Source organism: Apodemus sylvaticus, chromosome 6 (genome assembly GCF_947179515.1).
Source record: "Apodemus sylvaticus chromosome 6, mApoSyl1.1, whole genome shotgun sequence".
Taxonomy (NCBI): Eukaryota; Metazoa; Chordata; class Mammalia; order Rodentia; family Muridae; genus Apodemus; species Apodemus sylvaticus.
Window position 1 is genome coordinate 100,671,612 of NC_067477.1, and position 20,086 is coordinate 100,691,697.

General features: G+C 45.9%; 1 protein-coding gene across 1 annotated transcript in view; it reads right to left on the minus strand.

Annotated features, from left to right (window-relative positions):
• Positions 1-1,217: 1,217 nt before the first annotated feature.
• Nol10 (nucleolar protein 10) overlaps positions 1,218-20,086 on the minus strand; it is an 84,998-nt gene continuing 66,129 nt past the window's right edge. The window contains exons 18-21 of the mRNA XM_052186064.1: positions 15,520-15,693; positions 14,734-14,981; positions 6,620-6,722; positions 1,218-2,056 (exon numbers count right to left, since the gene is read on the minus strand). Of these exons, the coding sequence (XP_052042024.1) occupies positions 1,937-2,056; positions 6,620-6,722; positions 14,734-14,981; positions 15,520-15,693 (645 nt within the window). The 3' untranslated portion in view covers positions 1,218-1,936. The remainder of the gene's footprint in view (positions 2,057-6,619; positions 6,723-14,733; positions 14,982-15,519; positions 15,694-20,086) is intronic.

Consider the following 20,086-nt stretch of genomic DNA (forward strand, 5'->3'; position numbering starts at 1 on the left):
AAATACTCAAAACAAAAGACTCAGGCATTGGGTCTGGGATACTGAAGTTTGAGAGGGATCTGCAGCAGAAGAGAACACATTACTGAGGAACCCCAGTCCCCCAGGGCCTGGTGCCCAGTTCTGGTGCTACCCTTCTCACACTGGCTTGTAAGTCTCACCAAGAAGGACAGCAAGCTGCTGGCAGGACTGGGAAGAATAAGGCCACATCCCAGTGCTGGTGACTAACAATCATAGGTTAGGGGTTGAGCCTGAAAGGTCTTCCACAGGCCTCTAACAAACGTCTGTCCCTGGACAGTAGCTGGGAGGTGTGGGGGTGTTCTTAGAGGTGGGGGCTAGCTGGCAGAAGTCAGAGGTTGCTCAGGCAAGCCCTTTAAAGCTATGGCTGCGTTTCCATTTCCTGGTCTGTAGTGATGTGAACAACCTCTGCACCCCCAACACCCTCTGAAACCAAGAGCCAAGATGAATCCCTTAAGTCCATATTGAATGTTTTGGTGATAGCTGTGCAAAAGCAACTAATATAAACACAGAAAAATGACAGAGTAGACTACATAGCATGCACAGCAACTTTAAAATGGGAAATTTTGAGACAGGGAAGAGAGGGCACCAGGGGCTCAGCCCCAGGAGAGATCTGCTTAAGACTTAATAAATACAAGGCGGGTGGTAGTGGTGGTGCAGACCTGTAATCCCAGCACTCTGGGAGGCAGAGGCAGAGGCAGAGGCAGGCGGATTTCTGAGTTCAAGCCAAGCCTGGTCTACAGAGTAAGTTCCAGGACAGCCAGGGCTATACAGAAAAACCCTGTCTCGAAAAAACCAAATCCAAAAAACCAAAAAAAATAAAAAAAAAGACTTAATAAATAGGAGTGTGTGTGTGTGTGTGTGTAGATTCATGCACCAACAGTTAGAAAGCTCTTGAGTAATACCTCAGGCTGAAGAGACACGGAGGAAGATAGGGCCAGTGCGCAGCCTGCTATATAACGTGTCTGCCTTGTGGACTCAGCACGGACACAGCCCAAAGAGCTCCCATCCCATTTGTTTACATGAGAAATTCCAAAGTATGGAAGCTGAAGTGAAATTTAAAATTCCCAAAGGCAGGAGTCCTCCTTAGAGAAACTGTCTGAATAAAAGCATCTCCCTTTATAGGCGCTGCCTGTATCAAATAGTACTTCATCAGAAAAATAACTACGTTAATTTTGTGACAAGCTAAAACAAATAGCCAGTAACATTCATTTATTATTTATTACCATTCATTTATACTCTTGATATAAAAATAGTTTAAAAAGTATACCGAGGGACTATAAAAGCAATGGAGCGAGCCTGCACATACTCCTGCACATAAGCAGGGCCAATGAGCAGACACCAGGTAATGGGGCGGGGCGTCTGTGTGCCTCAGTCCCAAGGGAGAAGACAGTGAGCACAGACAGTCTGGCTGGGCATGGTGGTTCATCCTTTAACGTCAGCACTCAGGAGGCAGAGGCAAGCGGATCTCTGAGTTCAAGGCTTCAGATCAAATTTCAGGACACCCAGGGCTACACAGAGAAACCCTGTCTCAAGTCTCAAACAAACAAACAAACAAACAAATAACAATTTCCAACAAAAAACAAACAAAAACCAAAAAACCAAACCATTCTGACAACATGATAATCTCTTGTTTTCAGCAGAGGATAAACTTTTCATTTCATGTAGACCTTTCTAATATTGGAAACGATGTCTGCTTTCCTTGATCATCAGCAGGGCAGAAGACAAGATTTAACTTAGAAAAAGCAGCCTGGGCCGGGGGCCCCCCCTGGCTGGGTAGTGGACCAGCCAGCCCACCAGCACCATGCACACACATCCGCGTGGGGCTTTAGCTACCACAGTCCCTCCCTGGGTATGACGCCCTGTGAGAATCCATGGCAGAAGCACAGCTTCCTAGTTGCTCGTAGGCACAGTTCTGTGGTCAGTGAAAAGGCCGGCCTCTTCTGGGCCTGGACCTCAAGTGGCTGGCAGACCTACGCAGCTTTTTCCTCTCCTGGCGATGCAGTTTCTCGGCCTCCTGTTGCTTCTTTTGCTGTTCAGACTAAAAAAGAGTGAAGTGAGTAGAGGAAAGGGTTTGCTAGAACCAGAACAAAGGGCTGCCAGTCACAGTCCTGCGACCATCACTGCTGCTGGGTAACAGTCTGCCCTGGCGGCGGCAGCCCGACAAAGAATCATTTTCACTGTCAAAGGAAAAATTCTGAATCCCTGGGCAAAAGGAGAAGTGTCCACACACCAGCCTGACCACAAAGGCAGAGCCCCCTGGAATGCTCTAAGAGGACTCCTGTCTACGTCTGCTTGCACACTGAAACTGTGAGTTCATTCACAGAGACTTAAAGGCAAATAAAAATTTTGTGTTTTATCAAATACATATCAAATATGTATTTTATCACACACATGTCAAAATGTATTATGACCTACACCTGATTAGATAACTTATTAGGATTGCCCCAAAGCTGTTTTGGGTGCTAGGGAGGGAGGGAGAGAAAGAGGGAAGGAGGGAGAGTGGGTGGATGGATCAAGCCTCCCCAGAAAGAACAGACTTGCTATTATTAACCCCTGGCAGTTGACAGGGCTGGTTTCCACAGGAGTTTTCCATCTTCATTTGCTTGGGAGGGGGCAGTGCTCCCAGGGCCCATTTCCTTCCTCCCTTCCCCTCCCCCCCCCCAGCAGACAATCAGTGCAGAATCCATTGAAGAGAGGAGCTAAGGAGTCTGAAATCCATGCCAGTGCTTGCTGTTGGCACTTGGAGCTTTAGCACATGATAAAATGTGGATATTCACCAGTATTTCCCTCTTGAAAAAAACAACACCTGAGCTTAAAGAGTAGGGTGCAGAGATGAGGGTAGGAGAGCAACTGGTGAACCCACCATGGACCATCTCTGCATTCTTTTTTTTTTTGGGGGGGGGTTTCGAGACAGGGTTTCTCTGTGTAGCACTGGCTGTCCTGGAACTCACTCTGTAGACCAGGCTGGCCTCCAACTTAGAAATCCGCCTGCCTCTGCCTCCCAGAGTGCTGGGATTAAAGGCGTGCGCCACCACTGCCCGGCTCATCTCTGCATTCTTGTAGCTTAGGTTCCTATCACTCCAGCTCATTTCTGATGATCAATACATCCTATGCATTTTCACTATCAGCTCTGCCCAGTATGCCATTCACTCTAAGTCAGGTGGAAGCCTCCTTCTGCGATCTTCACTGGGTGTGGATAGGGGATGGAGATGCAAACACATCCTCCTGGTTCACTCCTCTGGTCACAGCCAGTATGTGTTTTAAAAAATAAAAGCATTATGTCAGGCTGGTGAGGTGGCTCAGTAGGTGAAGGTATCTGCCACCAAGCCTGATGACCCAAGTGTCATCACCTGGGGGCCAAATGGTAGAAGAGAGAAATAACTCAAGTTGCCTTCTGTCTTCCACATGTATAACACACATTACACACACAAATAAAATATATAAAAATGTTGTCTGTCGGTTAGGCCTCTGCTTCCTAAAACACTGCTTACACTCCTTGCCATGGGCTCACAGGCACTTCTTTCACCACAGCACTTTGGGCTAATTTGCTAAGGGTGTCATTTGCCCTGTTTCCTTAGCAGAGAGAATGGGCTGAGCCTTGCAGCCATTCAGAGCACTGGTGTCCTGTGTTAACAGGGAGACTCTGAAACCTGGGGACTGTACCTGCCCTGTAGACCAAACTGCACATCATCAAGATCCTCATGGAGTTAGCACAACTATTTAATTCTGATGAACAAGGCTCTGGGCTTGTTCCAGTGAGGACTTGGGGGCAGGGGCAGAAGAGGGGGAGAATATTCTGCTCTACATATTAATAAGTTTCCCTTAAATCCTCCCCACCCTAAACAGTGTTTGTGTACCTAGGCTAGCCTCACACTCATGATCTCCCTGCTTTGGCCCCAAGCGAGGATTAGGGCTGTGGGTATGCACTACCAAGTCTGGCTTATAAAATGCATGTCTTCAGATATACTGAATACAGATTGACAGGATGCTAGAAGGACTTCTGGAGTCTTCATGTGCTAGTGTGGCCCTGTTACAGTGTGGAGCAGGACTTCCGGCAGCTCTGTGCAGCTTCTCGGCTTTCTTCAGGCCCAGAGCAGCCAGAGGAGCTGGGAAGAGGCCTCTATTGTTCCGCAGACAAAGCTCCCCACACAAGGTCTATCATTAGCCTTTCTCCCCAGGGCTGCACTGGAGACCATGCCACGGTGTCACCCACTCATCAAGATTTACAGGGCAATTAGCTCTTTTCCAAGTCAGCTTTCCTCTTTCTCCTTGTTCCTGTGCAGCTGCAGCCTACAGCCCTCGTGGGGAAGGGGAGAGGACAGACGCTAGTTGTGGTGACATGAGCAGCAGCTCTGACTGTACACACAGCAGTACACACAGCATCCGTGAATTCTACTGGCACTTCAGAGGCACCTACGGACATACTGGGCATCTGATTTTGCCTCAATGTATCATATACAATAAACATAGAACAAAAGGAAAGGTCTAGAAACAAATCCACAAACATGTCTGTAAACATATATTTAACAGTGATATACTAAATAGTTAAGAGCAAGCCAATCAAGTAATAAAACTCATAAATCAAATATTAATTGACATAGCATATTCTCCCAAAGGGTTCTGAAGCCTACACTTGATGTCACTTCAAGCAAGTCTCAGGGTATCTCCTCATCTTTTCATTTTACCACAAATTTACCAGTGACATTCGACTTTGTGCCTTCTGACTTACAAGTTCTGAGGGGCGGGGATGACTGCGCCTTCCCACTGCTGGAGCGGGGGCTGCGACCAGCGTCCTCCCACTGAGCTATTTCCCCAGCTCTGAGACAAAAGCTTCCAGTGGAACAGTTAGTGATCTAATGAACATACTAGAAAGCACTGACTGGCTTGCTGAGTGTAGGGATGGAGTTCAGCTGTAGAGTGTTACCTGCTTGTGCACGGACCTGGAGGACTGATAGCAAGCATCAGAAGGAGAGAACAAGAAAAGGGAGCGTGAGGGAGGAGCGTGAGTGGCTGTGCATGTCCTTTTCTGTCGAGTTTTCCAACTTCACTGAAAGAACTGAGCAGTGAGGAGCACAGACGGCTCAGGCTCAGGCTCAGGCTCAGGATCCTGCCTGTCCCCGCTGTGCTGGGTGACAAGGGGCTGATGATGGAACAGGAGCAGTGCTGCTCTGCAGTCTGCCGGACAGAGCCACACAGAGAAACCGTGGGTCTGTTCCTAGAGATGGATCCTGTTTCAAAGGTGACACGAACTTGCCCTTATAGATTACAGACAATAAAGCTAACAATAAGCCCTGTTACACAATAAGCCTGTGTTAACAAGTCATATCTGCTCATTGGATTTCGGGGGTGGGGGGGAAGCCTAACATATCAAGTAGTTTTAGCTTAAAAATTCTGATCTATTTAAAAGATTTAAAAGATAGATTACAGGTTTTTGGAAAACTGCAAGGACCCCACTGCTAAGTGTGTATTCCTGTGTGGAGCACGCAGCTACTCCTGCATATATTGTTAAGAAAACCTTGGGGGATCTTACGGCATATAAGTGACACGTCAGTTTAGAGAAGAAGCCACAGGGATGACAATTGCCTTTGCAGTGCCCGTTTTTTTTTTTGTTGTTGTTTGTTTGTTTGTTGTTGTTGTTGTTGCTGTTGTTTTTGTTTTTTGGGGGGGTGGATTTGGTTTTTTTTTTTTTTCAAGACAGGGTTTCTCTGTGTAGCCCTGGCTGTACTGGAGCTTACTCTGTAGACCAGGCTGGCCTTGAACTCAGAAATCTGCCTGCCTCTGTCTCCCAGAGTGCTGGGATTAAAGGCGTGCGCCACCACCGCCCGGCTGCAGTGCCTGTCTTAATTGATGACTTTGTTGAGGAATCTGACTGGGAAAGAGAACATTATCTTTTAAAGAAAGAAGCCATGCTGTTTCAGTTGTCAGCTACTAGCAGAACTCAGTCTTCTCACAGTGTGCAAAGGCATCAGCACTACAGCATGCTTAAGACATGGATCTTTGCCGGGCAGTGATGGTGCAATCCCAGTTCTTGGGAGGCAGAGGCAGGTGGTGGGTCTTTCAGTTCAAGGCCAGCCTGGTCTACAGAGTGAGTTCCAGGATAGTTGGGGATACACAGAGAAACCCTGTCTTGAAAATTCAGCCCCTCTCACCCCCCCAAAAAATAAGAAAGAAAAGAGAGGAAAAGAAAAGGATCTTCAAAACAATTTAAAACAGATTACCACTAACTGAGATATGGGGAATGCCTGTATCCGGGCAAGCCAGATGGGACCATCACAAAGCTAGTCACTCTGCAGTCCTTTCTAGGTAAGTACTGGGTGTGTTTATCCCGTTCCCCAGACAGAGCTCTTGGGTAGCTAGGATGCACAACGGGCCAGAGACCCAGAGGAACATAGGTTACTATGTAGGGCTGACTCTGGAATGAGGCCTTTCCCCCATGACTGTTTTTCTGTAGCTGTCACCCACTGGGGCTCTGGCTATAGGAAGCACTGGAGTAGGGAACACAGCTTCCTCAGTGAGAGGAACTTGGGAGAGTGGTCTCAAAGCCATACACATACCTAGAGCTTTTCTATGTGAATTAAAATAAAGTCGTGAAACTACTTACCCTCTTGAGAGTAAATGTCAACTGCTTGCTGCCAACAGCGGTGTCCGAGACATTCAATGTTCCATGTTTTGCTTCAAGTTTCAAACGATCTTCCAGAGTTTTGCTGTAGGAGGTTAAAAGAACAACATATTCATCAACATGCTTTGATTGACTATTTGGAATAAGATTTAATTAGGACTGATCATATGAACAAGTCTTTCATGCACATGGTAAACAGTAACACTCGTCTAGCAGAGCCCAGAGTCGGCTGCCCTCAAACTGTCATTCTCCATAAGCACACCGTAAAAACAGTGGCTGACAAAAACACTAATTAATTCAATAGTTAAGGACCTCAACCTCAATGGCTGCCACTTAGCTCACTGGATTATATTTCCGAAGCTAAAATGCAATGAGCAATGTTTCTAGCCCGGGGTCTCCTGGGATAGTCTGCAGCAATGGAGATTCTAGGTCACTCCATATTTAAACCATCGAGGTGGGTGGGCATGTGGGCCCTTGGTCACCTCCTACAAGGAACTGGGTGCAAGCTGAGTTCCCAGGCACAGAGGTCACTGACACCTCTGGTGGTTCTCCATCAGCCTTAGTCAATCCTCATCTTCTGCATGGACAACTGAACACAAACCCCTCTGTTCACACCGGCAGGGAACAGAAACAATTTACATGTTGGGTAAATTCTACCTGATTTCTTTCCATTGAGACATCTGCTGGTATCTTAAGATTTTGATACTTTGTTCCAGAGTTGAATCTCAATTCACTTCTTGATGAAGTTTTTCAAACTATTCTAGTCTCTTTATTCAATGGGTGTCTCTGTAACTTCTGGTTGATCTGTAATTTTCTTCTTTATAATGAAAAATCCTTTTGTGCTCTCCAATGCTGGGGAGAGCATGTCTGTGTGTGCGTGTGCGTGTGTGTGTGTCCCTGTACTGAGAAAAAGACATGTGTGTGTGTGTGTCCCTGTACTGAGAAAAAGACATGTGTGTGTGTGTGTCCCTGTACTGAGAAAAAGACATGTGTGTGTGTGTGTCCCTGTACTGAGAAAAAGACATTTTACTCTATAGTGCAAACTGGCCTCGAACTCTAGGCACTCTGCTTTAGCCTTCCCTGTCCTGGGATTATAGGAATGCACCATGTCCAACTCTCTGGGACCAATATTATATTCAAATTCCAATAGCAGTGATACATAAAACTTACCCGCACATTACTGAAACATTTATTATAAATGAGAACATGCCCGAGACCCCATGCCCACTTTGGAGTGGGAAAGCTGAAGCAAGCCCAGCCACATGCAGTAAGGCTCTGCCTGCTCCAGAGCACAGGAGGGAGCAGAACGGGAGAGTGCCGTTTCCCTTGCAGTTCTCTTCCCTTCTCGTCAAACCAAGAGAATGCACAAAACAAACAAAAACAAACAAACAAACAAACAAACAAACAAGCTCCAGCCACCCTCCATCTCCCATCTTCCCCGAGGGACCCCACTGAGGACCTCTTAAAAGGCCCTACTAAACACCTAATAGAACAAGGAGCAGCGCCAATGGTGAGAGCCATCCTCTGTCCTCTGTCCTGTCCCCTGGAATGGTCTCTGTGACTAATTATGAGCAGATCCCTACTCTTGAGGGAGCTGCTAGACAATGAAGTTCCTTTGAGATTTTGAAGCCAATGTTTGATGTTCACACCATGAGAAGTTCACCTTACTTTATAGCTACCTGTAGTGTGCTAAGCACACCTTCATCACAGTCTGAGGCAGAAGTGGTTAGCATAAAAGTGGCTCTCTTTTCTAGGCGATAACGTTATTAAGAAGCACTTTTAAAGCACTTTTCATCTTCAAAGTTCTTTACAGACTAACTAATTAATCCTTTCAACATCCCTGAGACAGAAGTATTTATCCTTTATAGATGGCAAAAGGGAGGTAAATGTTAAATGACTTGCCCCAGGCCATATGTGGATCAAGTCTGAAACCAGGGTTCCAGGACGGAGTTTGCTTTTCAAATGTGTGAGAGACCACAGATTTATACACATCTCTTCAGGAGACACGTCCATCAAGTGTTCCCAGTGACAAGTTTCCACATGACAAACTGGAAGGAATTAAAATCCAGTTGCAATTTTTTAAACAACTCCAAAGTGAGGACGAGCTGACTGGGGCGCAGCGACTGTCCACCGCGGCAGTTCCTCGGCCTGCCGTGCTGCCCCTTACAGCTCTAAACTCGAGCTTCAAAGTTAACAGGAATTCTGAACTGTGGAGCCACGGAGACAAAGTGGGCCACAGAGAACCTTAATTTGGGAAGTAAAAGACTTTTCAAGTCAATTGTGGGAAATTACTACTCTTTAAGAATGCCCCAACTTCCTCTACACTAGGGCACATAACTGCCTTTCTCCAATGTTCTCTCCTCCTGTGCCTGTAAAAACTTGTTCTGTCTAGGCTGCTCAGAGAGGCAAGCTGAGTGTTGGACGAGCCATGGCAGAAGATCAGAGACAGCTGGGGATGGAAGCAGACTTCTACATTAAAGCAAGCTCCCTTCCCCTCCCTTTGAAAGGCAGTGTGTGGCTGCCACCCAGCAGGCAGGTCATCGTCTGCTGCTTGAGTGTGACTGGTCATAGAGAAGCTGCAGGACAGACACAGATGCAGCAGTACCTGGGATAGGGTGCAGGGAAGCAGGCAGGTAGGGGACAGGGTGCAGGGAAGCAGGCAGGTAGGGGACAGGGTACAGGGAAGCAGGCAGGTAGGGGACAGGGTGCAGTGAGGCAGGCAGGTAGGGGACAGGGTGCAGGGAGCAGGCAGGTAGGGGACTGGCTGGCTTCGCTCCTTATCTCCAGGGCCCAGGCTTCAGGTGTGGAGTGGAGGGTGAGGACACGGGACCCTTTCTGGTTGGCACAATTATGTATTTCAGGAAAAAAAAGTAAGCAGGACAAGTTAATAAGAACATTATGGTGACTCTAAAGAGAAGATACAGGAATTAAGATTAGAAGCTGAAGCACCCAGCTACCCAGGGTAGAGCATAAAGGGAAGTCTAAACGACTAGGAAGGAGACCTTAATATGAAAAAGAAAATGGGCATAAACTACAAGGGGAAAAAAAATCAAATGAGATATTTATTAGCTGCCCCAGGAAAGGAGAATGACTGACTTCTTTGAGGCTTAAAATACACACATACTTTATAATTTCTTTAATTAGCAACATTTAATTAAAAATCACTCCTCAACCAGTTTTTTCACTCCCTCTGTGTGGGAGGGGGCAGGCTAAAGAGCAGAAGGCTATGCACTTCAATGTTCCTCAGAACAGAATCTAGTTACATGGTAAGTGGAATCCAAATGAAGAATATAAGCAGTGCTTTAGTGCTAAAAATTTTAATATTAGGAACTCCTAAATAAGCAACATTGGGGCTCATTGGTTAAGAACATTTTCTGTCCTTGCAGAGGACCCAAGTCTGACTCCCAGCACCCACATCATCAGCTCACATCTGTCTAACATTCCAGTTCGGGGTACCCGACACCCTCTAGTCCCCATGAATATCTGCACATACATCATGTGTATAAACTCGAGTAAGTGCACATACATACACACTAAGTAAGTCTTTTAAATAACTGACAAAATTTCACCTGTCCTATAAAAGGTAAAAATACTCTCAATATTGTTAGTTTGCAAATGCTGCTTCAAAAGCTCCAATGAGGGTGATCAATTTAAGCAGCCAAAAAATGTGAGGCTTCAGTCTCTCAGCGCACTTAACTAAACAGATGTATGGCTTTTAGCTGACTCAACAAACAGGTTTTCCCTGGGATTCTATTTCTTACTAAACATATCCTTAGCACACTGTAGCCTTTCACATCACAGCAAAGGGATAGCATCTCTCAAATCAGCACAACCACAAGCCCAGACTTAGGTCTCCATTTGTCCACAGAACACCACCAAGAAGACAGGCTCTGTGGAGTTCAAAAGCTGAAAACCCAGCTCTATACGCTGTCAGCTTTGCTTCACTTCACAGGGACCATGCTCGACATTTCAATGCCAGCCGTAACTGTCCCATTCTGCTTTTGGGTTTAACTCAGTAGCCAGTGTTACAGCTGGTGTCTGCCTGCCCCACCTTCACATAGCCTTTTGGGTAATAACCTGGCTGGGAGTCTGTCAGCTCCTCCTGCCTCTGGCCGGGTCTAGGTACATGGACCTTTTTGGGTGTGGGGGGCAGCTCTATATCTTCTCAGACTCTCTGACAGTCTGAATGGCTCCTTGGGAGTACAGTTTCTCCCACAACAATGTTCTAAAGCTGAGATACTTTGCTATGGGCTTCTGAACAGGGGCCTTTTCTACTTCTATGACTTAATTCTATGATAAACACACAGTATTGTTATATAAAGTGTTTGTATTACTGAGGGAGGGACTGATGAGGACAGATTTGATGATTTTAACGTCAGCTGGACAGTTCGCCATGGCTTCCCAGGGCCTGGCAGGACCTGTCCCCACCCCACTGACTGCTCAGCACTATACCTGTCAAAAGGCCAGTTCCAACATGACTCTCACAAACGGTTTCTTGACTTTCCCCTAAATCAAGCCCCTTTCTTTCTTTTCTCTCTCTCCCACACCTCTCTGACTCAGAGGATATCGCTAGGATAGGAGTAACAGATCTGTGTCCTTCCTTCCTGTCCTCAGGGTCTAGGAGGGTCTTAGCTCATTCATACCAGGCACTCCTTGGATGTTTGATGAATGGATAGTGGGTGGGAAATCTGAGAAGTGGGTGAATAGCTCACAAATACAGTTAGCAACATGCAAAGCAAGAAAACATGTGTGGATGGACATGTGTATTTATCTAAAACCTGCTGACTACTGACTACTTTCTCTGTTAGAAAAACCATTTTCAAGCTGGGCAGGTCTGAGTGAATATTTAAACCCAATCCATCCCATCTGGATGCCATCTTTTCAGGACTGCCTTGTGGTGACTCATGAGATAAACACAATGAGTTATTTCAGTTCTCTGAAGGATAATGGTTCAATGCTTTACTAAGTAATATTAAAATCTGCAAGCCCAGGATTTGCCACAACAATCCAGTCAAGACTAGCACTCAGTAAGCTGCTTTTGCCAACGACATTGGTTAGCCCTTTAAGTAGCAAGCACTGTAACCTCCCCTGCTCTTCTATGGGGACTACTTACTCACTGAGAGTGCTTTACTGCAGGGATTCCCTCAGCTGTTGCTTATTTCTTGTTTAAAACATTTTCAGTTTACTGCATTTTAGTTAGTGCAGAGAAGGAGCACGGGTGATAGTCAAATACCTTCTAGCAGCCAGCTTTCATTCTACCATGAGGGACCTAGGATCAAACTCAGGCTGCCAGCAAGTGTCTACAAGCACAGAGGCACCTCACTAGACCTGATGTTTCTTCTCACAATTTTAAAACATGTACGATCTGCATGAGTGTGTGCTGTGTGAGAGTGAGGCAGGAGGAGGGGGTCAGGCTCCCTGGGAGCTTGAGTCCCACAGGGTTGTGAGCCTTCTGATTTCGGTGCTGGAAAGAAACTCAGCTTCTCTGAAAGAACAGCAAGCACTCTTTACCATGGAGCCATTTCTTCTGCTGCATTACATAAGAATTTTAAAAACCCCCTAAAAATATTTTTAAATTGTGTTTTATGTATAAGAGTGTTTCGTCTTCATATATGTGTATATGTATCATGTGTGAGCCAGGATCTGTGGCAGTTAGAAGAGGGCATCAGGTCCCCTGGAACTGGCGTTTCAGATGGCTGTGAACCACCATATTGGTGCTGGGAACTGAGCCCCGTTTATTGGAAAAACAAACAAACAAAAAAAAACAAAAAAGATGACTCCTAACTGCTGAGCCATCTCTTTAAGCCCTAAATGCAAACTTTCATCCTGTTTGTTTTTCACATTAACACCCTGCTCCAGCCCACAGGACGGATGCTATCCAGCTTAGTCACACTCCCACTCCCCAGAGTGGCCTAGTTCCTATGGTTACGCTGAAAACAACCACTGCAGTATCCCACCGGTGGTCACCAGGACAAGAGGCTTTCTTGAGAAGACCACGAAGCAGTAACTGACAGGCCTTTTCCATTCCAAGCAGGAGTCAGGAGCACACGAAGCAAGACAAATGCAACAGAAAATAAACAAATAAATGCAGTCTACAGCAGTGGACTGAGAGTCAGTAACCCCGGGACAAAGCAGGCTGCACAGTGATGGTGTGCCCACCCTGCAAAGCTATTTAGCAGTTTCTCAAAGGCTAAGGACAGAGAGCAGCATGACGGCAATTCCCCTCACACGCACGTGAAAACACATTCCAGCCTGAGCCAGCTTGGGCTTTCTACAGAGTGAGACTCGTCTCTTAAAAAAACCAAAGCTAACCAAACAGCTGCCCCAGACAAAACTAACCCACTCTCACCTCTCTCTTTCTCTCTCTCTCCCTCCCTCCCTCCCTCTCTCTCTGTTACCACTAGCTTCTTTCTAACACACCTTTGGTTAACTGTGCTCCTAGGTTCTAAGTGGAAGGAGCCGCTCACCATGGCTGTGTTAGATGAGAGGCTCAAGTATGAGGATGAGAGAAACATGTCTGAAGCCCAGAAGCAACACGGATGCCGTCCCCACCCCTCCTTTCTCCCCTGGACTTTCTAAAACGCCCTTTTCCCGGATGGAAGACTGGTGCTGGAGGAAGGAGCTCATGTGGCAGAGCGGCACTGGTCTGCCTAACTTCCAGCTGCTCCCAAGGACATCGCAACTCTTCTCTCAAAGAGCACTCAGAGCATCCAACGTTATCTCAAGGCTCTGCTTACACAGTCCCAAAGGGAAGATGCACCATTTGATACTTGACAACTGAAAATAGTTCAAAATGGTATGGCTTTTCTGAGGGCTGACCTCTTTTCATTATGGCGAATATTTATAATAGAACTGTGTAAGGCATGTGAGGTGGACAGCCCGGGGCAGCAAGCACGTCACATGCTGCCCAGCTGTCACAAGCAGCAGCATCTCCAGGCCACGCTTGTCCCACACGGAAGCTCTGCGCCCACTAAATGAGCTCCCTCTTCTCCTCTCTCCCAGGCTCTGGCAGCCACCACTCTTCCGATCTCCCTGCATTTCACTGCTCTACTGACCTTCCATCTCTCCATTCAGTTGTAAAGGACTTAAAATTTCTAGCAAATTTTTGAGTAAATTTCCAATAATCGGGTAACTGAGGGTAAGATGCTTGGTATGTTTGTCTCTCTGTGTGTGTGTGTGTGTGTGTATGTGTAAGTGCACATATATGCAGAGGCTGGTAGCCAAAGCTGAGTACCTTTTTCAGTTACTCTCCACTCTTTAAAATTAATTTAATAAATTATTTTTGAGACAGGGTCTTTCTGTATAGCCCTGGAGTTTACTAGGAGCCTAGGTGGCCTTGAACTTGTAATTCTCCTGCCTTTGCCACCTGAGTGTTGGGATTAAAGGTATATGCCACTACACCTAGCTTCTCCTTTTTTTTTTTTTTTGAGACAAGAAAGAAGTTTTCCTACTGAACTTGGTTTCTGCAGATTTGACTCCACTGACTGGCTAGTTCCCTGGGATCAGTCTGCCCCAGGCATGAACAACTGTACCCAGCTCTTTTGCATGGGTGCTGGGAATCAGATTCAAGCCCTCACATTGGAACAGCAAACCCTTTACCAACCGAGGAATCCCCCAGCGCTGGATCTGGTTGTTAACCAGAGGTCCTGTTGGCCTATACTTCCAGGCCTCAAAAGTGAAGTGAGGAAGGAGAAGAGAAAGCTTGAAGCATCCTGGGCTTCATAACAAAGCTTTCTCAAAACAAACAAATGAACTAAACATCACTTTTGTTAAGAGGCCTTTGCTCTCTGACATGCAGGGTGTGGAGCAAGTACCTAAAGGCTGGGCAGCCCAATGGAAAACACAGGGCAAGAGTGAGGCTTTTAGAGATTAAAGTGTGCTACCATATGTAAATATATGAAGACTTCAGAGGTGTTTAAGGAGCAGTGAGGGCCCAGTGGCTTTGCTGCTGACTTTCCTGCTGGGGTGGGGGTGGGGAGCATCCTACCCTCTCCTCTGGTACCCACCGCCCAGAGAGAACAGGCGCCCTCTCCAGCGGGCGCAGCATGGTGTGTGCTGTGCGGAAGGAGCTGGGTTTCCCCTCCACAGGTACTCACTTCATCAGTCTCTGCTTGGTGGCAGACTCTTTGAAGCTCCTGAACTCTTCGCCTGCTTTGATCTCATAGAACTGGGGCTTCAGGACTGCCTGCTGGTCCTCCTTCAGCTGCTCCTGCCGCTTCACTCTTTCTTCCTGCTGCAGGAGTCTGCGCTGCTTCCTGACTTCTTCAACCCAATCTTTTTCATCATCTGAACTCTCTGAACTTTCTGCATCACTGGGTTTTCCTTCCGGTTCTTCCTCCTCTTCCTGAAATCAAAAATAGCAGGAAGAGCTCTTCCTCCAGCCAAACTTGGACCATTAGAGGCATCAGCCCATCAGAGTACGTGACAGCTGCTCCATGGAGCATCAGAAGAAATGCCTTAATTAATAAGATACACTCCAGGCTGAATGTCAAGCAATTAGTATGCAACTAATTACCTCTCATGTGTAATCAGAGGCTTTGTAATTCTCAGAAACTGTGTTAAGAAGCCGTAAACACACAGTGTCTGTCTTTATGAAATGCTATGCTTTCCCTCATCTGAGGCTCTTAGATTTTATACAGAATACACATGTGCACACAGACAGACTCGAGTGCACGTATGACGTTGAGAGTAGAGGTGTGATTGTCCAATGGAACAGGACTAAAGGAGGAGAGGGATGAGGGGGACACAGTGGAGGGATGGGGGGTGTCAAAGGGTCCTTATGCAACACAGGGCCATGTATACGGCAGAACAAAAGGCCTTTAAAACAGGCAAACAACAAGAAGAAGCCATCCCTGCTACTGACGACGGTATGTATGCCTTACATTCTTGAGACGCTCCTGCTGCTCCAAGAGTCTCAGCTGCTTCTTCCTCTTCTCACTAATCCTCGAGACAAGTGGATTGAGAAGCCTGAACTCTTCACTGTCCTCGTCCACCTGGAAGTCGGGATTCTCAAACATAACTTTAAATCGATCATCCGTGAGGATATTAGGAAGGCTCTGCAGGAGAGACAGGAACCAGTGTAAGTCAGTATCTCAATTAAAAAACAACAAAAAACCTTCATTAGAAAATGATTTTATAACACTTAGTCCATAAGGTATAGACTATTGCCATTATAAAATGTTCAAAATTGCTTTGGAATCAATTTCTAGAACTTTCTGATTGGTTCTAGGTTTTACTTTCTAACAACAAAACAAATTCTATTGATACGTTTAACAGCTGATTGATAATTCTTGGCCATTACACATAATGATCTAAAAATGAATCTTTGGGCTAATATAATGCTTACTATATAGGAAAGAATTTTCTTCAATTGATATTTTTAGTGCAAAGCAAATACAAACAACCCAATATTTTTCAAGGAGATATATAAAATTTTAAGATATGGCTTTGTTTGTTTGAGACAAGGTTTTTCTGTGTAGCAGCTCTGGCTTTCCTGGAACTCTCTCTCTGTAGACCAGGCTGGCTTCAAACTCACAGAGATCTACTAGCCTCTGCCTCCCAACTATAGGACTAAAGGTGTGTGCCACCACTGCCAGGCTGGAATATGGCTTTTAAAGTATAGCTACCCTATTAAACTAAACTAAGAACACTGTCCAATGTCACGGTGCACAATGGAAGGGTTTAAATCATCTGTCAGTGTGGTGGTACAGCGGCAGCAGCAATTTACTGTTCAACTAAGAAAGTCTGCAACTCCCCACCATGAGGCCGGACACTGCCGGACACTATAAGGATTACTCCATCAGTTTTCTTCCTTGGACCATGGGTTATTCTTAACGGACACAGTACAATCTCTACATAACAAGCTTTGGCTATTCAGATTCATTTACACAGTTCAGAACGGACATTAAATTCCTTTTTATTAGTAGTGTTTTAAGCAGCAAAGCAAGCTTCCTAACACGTATAACACACACGTTTGCTCATTGACTCAGATGACAGCCATTTCACACTCAGACCTAGAAGCCAGTGGAAACCAGCCACCCAGGAATGATCATATCAGAGTGACATCCCAGAACAGAGCTGCAAAGCACCAGCCTATTTGTGCCGCTCTCGCTTCACCACACAGACCTTCGCTCACCGGCTCACGCTCCACTTCTGACTCAGGTGTGAATGCCACGCCTGAATGAGGCATGCAGAGCTACGTAAATCACAGCAAATCTCACACCACGGCAAGGCATAGCCCATTTATTACTTGTATAAAACTATAAACTGAGAATCCCTTAACTAAAATTCCTAGAGATACAAGTTCAAAAGTCTTCCCCGAGTAATTATCATTTCTAAAATAGACCAAGGAAAGAAAAGACCTAGTGTCTGACCCCCCAGCTTTAGAGGGAAGGAAAAAAGCACAATGTGTTTGCTACAAAACTCTGTATAAAAAAAATGTTCAGAGTGTATAAAGGGTATTCAGGATGTATGGAGGATGTCCACGGATGAAGGTACTCAGAGGGAAAAAAGTAATCTAAAAGTATCCAAGAGGGTATCCTGGGGACATGGCATTGAGGAGCCCTAAAACCAAATAGGTTTCAACAAGTAGAAATGGGAAGAGAAGGGCTGGGGGATCAGCAGTTAAGAGCACTTACTACTCTAGCAGAGGAGCTAGGTTCTTTCTGTTCCCAGTACCTACACTAGGCAGCTCACAACTAACCACCTGTAACTCCAGTTCCAGACAATCCACATCTTCTAGCCTCTGTGGGTACTTGTATGCATATGTGTGTGTGCGTGCACATACTCAAGCCTACACCCATACACACAGTCTAATTCTTTTTTTTTAAAGTTAACATTTATTTATTTATTTGATTTGATTTGATTTGATTTGATTTGGTTTTTTCGAGGCAGGGTTTCTCTGTATAGCCCTGGCTGTCCTGGAACTCACTCTGTAGACCAGGCTGGCCTTGAACTCAGAAATCCGCCTGCCTCTGCCTCCCAAGTGCTGGGATTACAGGCGTGCGCCACCACGTCCGGCTCTAATTCTTTTTATTAAAAAAAGGGATATGAATATAGCATTCCAACTGACCGAGGAGTAGTAAATCATCTGACAAGAGCAGATCGGCAATTTGGAAAAGACATCTTAAAAAACAAAAATTAGAAACAACCAAGGCAAACTATAAACACTCTCATCACTCTGTGACTGCTCTTCTGAAGACCTGGGGGAGCCACTATTCAGAGAAAGAGGCAGGGGAGAGGAAGACACGATGACAAACTGAAGAGTGTTTCTGGGACCACAGCAGACAAGGGAAAGTGCTCCAAGAGGTGGCAGCGACACGGTGCATAGCACAGTTAAGGAGCAGACTAGAGCCATTGCAAGAGTCTGAGACATCTGACTTCATCACTTCCTTCATCCTAGGAAGTGATGAAGAGGCAGGGCCGGGACCAGGGTGATGGAAATCAAAGGGTGGGAGCAATCCCTGTGAACCGCACTTCTATGGACCTCAAGCAGCAGCAGCTAGATGAGAGGCTAGAGCTAAAGATTAAGCACGGGGCTGCAAACAGCTCTCAGCTGATTGGTCTGAGTGGGCAGACGCTGGGAATGGCGAGCTTGGAGCCATCATTAGGGCATCAGGATAAAAGGCTTGGGCTAGAGCGAAGGGCAGGAAATGATGATCATTTAGGACCAAGTGTGACACAGTCATCCACATTCTGACCGACACCAAGGTGTCTTGGGAGCAGTAATTCACACAAGGACTCAGGAGAGAGGAGGGGGCTACCAGGTAAATTTTGGAGTTACCTGTAAATGTGAGAAAACTGCTATTGGCAATCAACCAATATTTCAGGCCAAAAGCCATGTGCCTATTAGGTTAAAAAACAAAGAAGGAAAAAATTTAATATCTTGCTGTATTTGTCAAAATTATTATATTTAAAATAACAGAGACTGTTAAATAGAGTATGTTGTTGGTATTTTAAAGATTTTTCTCCCCGTTAATTTACAATAAACAAATTATCCTGCCTAAAGACAAGTATGTTTTAGAGGACTGATTATAAAATCAAAACTCCTTTGACCTAGCTGTAAAAGTATTTCCCCTAGGGACCTTTGCTTGTCTAATTGCTTATTTTCACAGCTGTCTTAAAAGAAAAAAGAATAAGATAGTGATGTTCTTGAAGTAGTTTACAAGTGTCTGGCTAGTGATCTGTCTATAAACACACACGTGCACACATGCTCAGCACTTGCTCCCGTGTTTGGGAAACATGTGATTGTGGTGTTCAGCACTGCCTCAAAGAATCACTTCTGTAGCTCCGAGCAGACACGTATTATCATCTCGTCCCAGTGTAGAAACAGTCAGACTATCTGCTACTTAAAACCTGACTCTCTAGCCCCACCTCTAGCCTAAAGAGGAGGGAGAGGAGGAGGTCTAGTGGGACTGGGCAGCTTGGGAGAAGGAAGTGAGCAGTAACAGGAAGGAGATGAAGGCTGGCTGGGGTGGGGGGTAGGGTGTGTATGTGGAGGGGGGTGTGTGGAGTGCTCTCCCAGCCTGCAGGTGAAAATCCTCAGGCTGCCGAGCTGGAAGCTCACCTTACAGCCGGAAGATGGCCACAGACCCAAGGGTCCTCCGCCTGTCCCCTCCTCTATTTCACACAGCTCTTTAGCGCCCCACCCCAGACTATGAACATGTAACCAAGACCATGGCAGAAAATATTTTTTTTCTTCCAAGAGAATTCCTTCTACACTAAAGGCCTAGGTTTCTAGGCTGAGTGGCTCAGCAAGCAGCCAACGATCCATCCTGGCCAGATTGCAGCCTGGAAGGCACCTAGTATGACATGGCGGTCACTAGAGCTTTGCCAGGATAGTGCCTCTCCTAATTCATGAGTAAACCGTCTGAGCGCTGTCTGGAGGGCACAGTGTGGAGCTGCTGTGAGAACATTGTATCTCACATCTCGTATTTACCCTCATGAGTCCTCACTGGCACTCATCTAGTGAATGTAAAGTATTTGGGTAGAAACTACATTCCTTCAGAAACCCAGGGTTCTTCTAATTCTTTGTTCAACATTACATGAAATAGTACAGGGAGACCCCAGGATTTGAAGATGAGCAATGTACAGACTTAGAAGTGAGTTCTTCAGGAATGTACAAACAAATATATCTGAGCTACACAGATTCTTGCCATGAGGTCCAGACTTAGGGTCCAGAACAAGGGGCTGATCGGTGATAATGACACAGAAACTTACTCCAGGGGAAATCAGTCATGTGAGGTGACTTGGCTACAAATGGCATTTACACAGTCACCAAAATTACTATCTAGCTTCAGTGGGAAGGAAAAGTCACGACACCAGCACCACAGGCAACAGCAAGAAAGAGTTTTATACCAAAATAACCAGCTAAAGAGGGGGACGTACATCCCCACAGAAGCTCACCAAGGCAGGAAGGGAAGGAAGATAAGGGATATGAGGTGTGATGCC